The sequence below is a fragment of the Rhinopithecus bieti genome, unplaced genomic scaffold (assembly GCF_001698545.2).
Source record: "Rhinopithecus bieti isolate Rb0 unplaced genomic scaffold, ASM169854v2 scaffold_13317, whole genome shotgun sequence".
Taxonomy (NCBI): domain Eukaryota; kingdom Metazoa; phylum Chordata; class Mammalia; order Primates; family Cercopithecidae; genus Rhinopithecus; species Rhinopithecus bieti.
Genome location: NW_016807516.1, coordinates 1,201,270 through 1,206,421, shown reverse-complemented (window position 1 = coordinate 1,206,421; position 5,152 = coordinate 1,201,270). Strand labels below are relative to the sequence as shown.

Below are 5,152 nucleotides of genomic sequence, written 5' to 3'. Positions count from 1 at the left end.
AAAAAAAAAAAAAAAAAAAAAAAAAAAGAAACTCACTCCCAAGCCAGACAGGGTGGCTCACATCCATAATCCCATCACTTGGAGGCCAAGGCGGGTGGATCACGAGGTCAAGATATGGAGACCATCCTGGCCAACATGGTGAAACCCTGTCTCTAGTAAAAATACAAAAATTAGCCAGATATGGTGGCGGACGCCTGTAGTCCCAGCTACTCAGGAGGCTGAGGTAGGAGAACCACTTGAACCCGGGAGGCGGAGGATGCAGTAGGCTGAGATTGGGCCACTGCCCTCTAGCCTGGCCACAGAGTGAGACCTCTTCTCTCCCTCTCCCCCGCCCGCCCCGCCCCCACCCCCCGCAAAAAAGAAAGAAAGAACACACTCCCAACACAATGGACTTTCTCACCTCAGGACATCTGCATAAGCTTTTCCCTAAACCTGGTAGGCTCTTCCCCTCCTCTAGAGCCAAGCCTTGCCTAGGCTGGGTTCTTCTTTACTCTTAGGTCTTAGCTTCATGCTTTCTCCTACCACACCACCCCGGGGAAGGTCCCTCCTGTTATAGTCCTTCAGCCTTGGTTTATTTCCTTCATAGCATTTATTAATCTTACTAGTACTTTATTTTTCTACTTTTCAGTCTGTCTTCTCCACTACAGTAGGAGTTTCACAGGGAGAAAGTATGTCTGTCACACATCTTTCCCATTACCTACGCTGGGTTATAATTCTCTTATAAACATTTGAACAAAATATAAAATTAAAATTATGAAACGTTCCAATAAAAGGATAAGACTATAACAATGCAAGCCACCAGTCCTTAAATTTCAAGTAGGACATTACTGTTAAATTTTAGCTATGCAAGATAAACCAAAATATTAGCCAAGAGGTATTAAATTCTGGCTTTAAAAGCTGTTTTGATGCCTGAAAAGTTAAGCCACTAAATTTATCCTGTTTGGGATGTGAAGAAGCATTACACTGAGTTTTCCGTTTGGCCAAGGCTCTAGTAGTCACTAGCTTTCTATAAAAGGCTAATAACATGTTAAACCTAAGCCATGAAAACCAGGCTTGGGAGCGGCAATTCGAAGATTCAGTATAATAAAGTAAATTCAGTCAGTATCTAATTCAACCAGCATGGTGATCTCCTTCAGAGATACCTAGGAAAATGAAAAACTAAATTAAAGCAACAGGCCTGAGGCAGAGGGCACAGAGAAGGAGAAACAAAGCTGAACGTGAGGGGGAGGGTCAGAGAAAGGCCCTATAATCTGAAGAGACTGGAACAACAGGTAGGATTTCAACAGATGGAGAGCGAGGTGTAGTTAAGGCAGTCAATGAAGAGCCAACAGCTGGAGCAAAGGTGCAAAGGTACAAAGGTATGAGTAAGGAAGGATGGCTACCAGGGAATAAGTGAGCAGCCTAGTAGAGCTGCAGTAAAGGAAGGGAGGAGGCAAAGACAGAATTACATGCTTGTTCTCTAAGAAGACACATGCATGTATGGAAAATTTGGAGGCAATTCTGTGGATAGAGAGAAGCAGCATACTTCTTTTCCTCCATCTAGAAGGAGATTCAAGCCATTAACTCACTTTCTCTCTTTTTTTTTGAGACGGAGCCTCACTCTGTCGCCCGGGCTGTGCAGTGGCGCGATGTCGGCTCACTGCAACCTCCGCCTCCCACGTTCAAGCGATTCTCCTACCTCAGCCTCCCCAGTAGCCGGGATAACAGGTGCCCGCCACTACGCCCAGCAAATTTTTTGTATTTGTAGTAGAGACGGGGTTTCACCATGTTGGTCAGGCTGGTCTCGAACTCCTAACCTCGTGATTCGCCTGGGAATCCCAAAGTGCTGGGATTACTGGCGTGAGCTACCACACCCCACCATTAACTCGCTTTTTGAAACAGCTGTATTATTAGTATTTATCACCTCAATGTAAGTACATGCATGGCTTAATGAATGCCTGGTATTAATTATATAATCCACTCTCACAAACGAGAGGAATAATTTATTCAGTGATACTACAAATCTCACTACAGTGGGTTCTAAGATTCTCAACCCCTTAAATTGGAATTATATTGTGCTTAAAGTTGATTGCAACTACCAGCATCTGCCGGGAACCGCATGTTTCACCAGATTCTTGGTGTCCTGGTCTTTGTTATACAGTATTTGATTTATAATCACTTTCTCCCCACTTTTAAAGTCCATTTAGTTCAGTAGTTAATCTTAAAGTCATTATACTGTCATGGCTTCTTTTTCTATCTCTATCCCACTATGCAAACAGTTGGTGTCCTTAATTATAATAGCTTTTAATGTTTAAAGTTTAGAGTAATACCCGTCGACAAATCCATATAGTCATAAACATTTAACCCTGGAAAAACTGTATCAACACCCAGTCCTTTAAAAATAGATGTTTAAGAAATGAACTGGCCAGTTTGTTACTTTAAAAATTCTAGGCAACTTTTCAACTCAAATTTGGGATAATTTAAATACAAGAAACCTCTGATAAAATCAAAGTGTTACAGGGCAAACACAACAATAAAAACAAATCTTTCTTAAAATGCTTAAGGCAAATTAAAGCAACTAATCAATTAAAATAATGTATTTCACTTGGAAAAGAGACTACTTGGTCACTTTGCATTAATTTAAAATAAGATACTAAGTCATTAGACTTAACACAAAAAGCACGTCTGAAATTGAACTAGGATACAACTCAGTGTCATTCAAAAATTTTCCTTAATAACATTTTAGCCTAATTCCACCTTGGAAATTAACCGGACTAATCTCTGGCCTACTAATGGTCCTTGGGGAGAAAATATGAAATAAATTTTCCAAAAAATATCCTCGCTGAAGCCAATGCACCTTATCTTTGTGATTAACGTACTATAAAAGTGGTGGTGTCTGGCCTGCTTCAAACTTGGTACCACAGTATCAAATATATAGTTCTGATATTTTGGTTAAAGGGTTTTTTTTGTTTCTAAACGCTAAAGCATTTTCATTTTGTCGACTGTTACAAAGGCTGCAGTCCTGGAGTTCTTCATCTAGAGTTCAGAGATCTGGAGGGAGTACAAGAACCTGGGATAGTGTGCAAACTTGTGTGTACGTGCCTTTGGCGGGGAGGGGTGGGGGTTGGGTGGTGAGTGCTCGGCTATCTCCAGATTCTCAAAAAAGTCTATGGCTAAAAACGGTTTTTGGCCAGGTGCGGTGGCTCATGCCTGTAATCCCAGCATTTTGGGAGACCGAGGCAGGCGGATCACGAGGTCAAGAGATCGAGTCCATCCTGGCCAACATGGTGAAACACCGTCTCTACTAAAAATACAAAAATTAGCTGGGCGTGGTGGCGTGCGCCTGCAGTCCCAGCTACTCGGGAGGCTGAGGCAGGAGAATAGCTTGAACCTGGGAGGCCCTCGGAGGTGGCACTGAGCCGGGATCGCACCACTGCACTTCAGCCTGGCGACTCTGTCTCAAAAAAAAGGTTTTTAGGAAAACCAACAAATCCCTTCATCAGTGTTACAGCCAGAGAAAGTCACGAAAGGCAAAAAGCGTGCATTTTATGCAACCTCCGTTAAACATTTAAAACGCATCCTCCTAACATTGAGAAACAGCCTCATGAGGAAAAAACAAAAAATAAAAACGCATCCTCTTATCCAGTGACCCAGATCCTGACACTAGCTTTCCGTTAGGAAGGCCTTCTGGAAAATAATTTGGTTCAGAACAGGGGGAATATGGGTTCAAGTGCGCCCCACCCCCTTACACAAACACTCTTCGACCGAACCGGTTCTCGACCTTCCTCCGCGGTCGGGATGGGCTCTCGCGTACCTGGGCGCGGGTTCGATGAGGGTGGTGGTGTCCAGGTAGTGGATCTTGTAAAACTCCAGCAGGGCCGGCAAATGGTCAAACTCCTGGTCCCCGATCTTAAAACGGCGGTTGGGCAGCGAGTTGATGATGTAGTGGGAGACTCGCGAGTTCTCGGACACCGACAGCACATAGTCCCCAGGGCAGGTGGAAGAATCGCGGACGAGGAACATACCGTGGCGCTGGCCCTGGAGCCGGGTCTGCGCCTCCTGGCGAGACACCGGCCCCATGTACCAGGCGGAGCGGTCCGAGGAGTCGAACCTGGCGGAGGACATGGTGTCGGGCCGGGGACTCTGCGGCGGTAGGGGCGGCGGCTGTCCTCGCCTGCTCTGCACGCCTTAGCCCGGCAGACGGCTTTGGGGCCGAGGAAGGGCCTCTCGCACACCTCGAGGAGCGCTCAGAGGGCTGGGCCAGCACTTTCCTCTCGGCTCCAGGCCCGCAGCATCCTCCGACGCCGCCCGCCTGCTCCGGGGCCGCCTCACGGAGAGCCGCCCGGGAATGCAGGGCAGAGCCGGGGGGTCAGGGCAGGCAAAGCCGAGCCGCAGCTGAGGCCACCTCGGGGTTCTCGGGCTGCTCGGCGTCCCAGGGGTGCCTCCAGTGACTCCCGGCCTGGAACGCGCCGGCGTCGCAGCTCCACGGGTCTTCACCCACCCCCGCCGTCACACGAGGCACCAAACTCGAAGGAGCGTCGCGCCTCCGGGGTGGTTTTGCCCAGCTCGTTCCCAATAGCCACAGCAACAAAATGGCGGACGCGGGAGAAGCGGCAGCCACCTCCCCCTCCGCTCAGCGCGCTCCGTCTGCGCAGGCGCGGAGCCCGGGCTCCCGGCGGCCGCCGGGGCCCTTCCGTGACGTCACACAGCGCAGCCAATGAGGAGCACTGTCACGACGATCTGGGTGGGCGCTGGTCGCGCTCGCTCCCGCGTTCCGGGAGGAGGCTGAAGAGGCGCCGGCGGTAGGCAGTCTCTTCCTGGGCCGCTGCGCGCCGCTGGGGGCGCTGCGGCTGCCGGGTCTCCCAGCGCTGGCAGGAAAACAGCTGGAGCCGAGAGGGAGCGGCGTGTCGAAAACCTGCTTCTGGGAACAAAGCGTAACGTGCGGGCCAGAGAGGCGTGGCACTGAGGCGACTTGGCCAGCCTAGGGGCCTGAGGGAGCTCAAGAAGTAACAGGTCCCGATGGGCCGAGGTGGCCCAGTAAAGGGATGACCCCAGGGGCAGATGTGACTACCAGATAGGTGACTGAATGACTCAGTCCCCAGGTGGCTTGATAGGCTAAGGAAGCCCTAGTGGCTACGTGACCCGCTAAATGGAGAGAGAGGAGAGAGAAGGT

General features: G+C 49.3%; 1 protein-coding gene across 1 annotated transcript in view; it reads right to left on the bottom strand.

Moving 5' to 3' along the window:
- The window catches only part of CRKL (CRK like proto-oncogene, adaptor protein), a 36,637-nt gene extending 31,984 nt beyond the window's left edge, over window positions 1-4,653 (bottom strand). The window contains exon 1 of the mRNA XM_017882577.1: window positions 3,794-4,653. Within this exon, the coding sequence (XP_017738066.1) occupies window positions 3,794-4,104 (311 nt within the window). The 5' untranslated portion in view covers window positions 4,105-4,653. The remainder of the gene's footprint in view (window positions 1-3,793) is intronic.
- Between the last annotated feature and the right edge of the window lie 499 nt (window positions 4,654-5,152).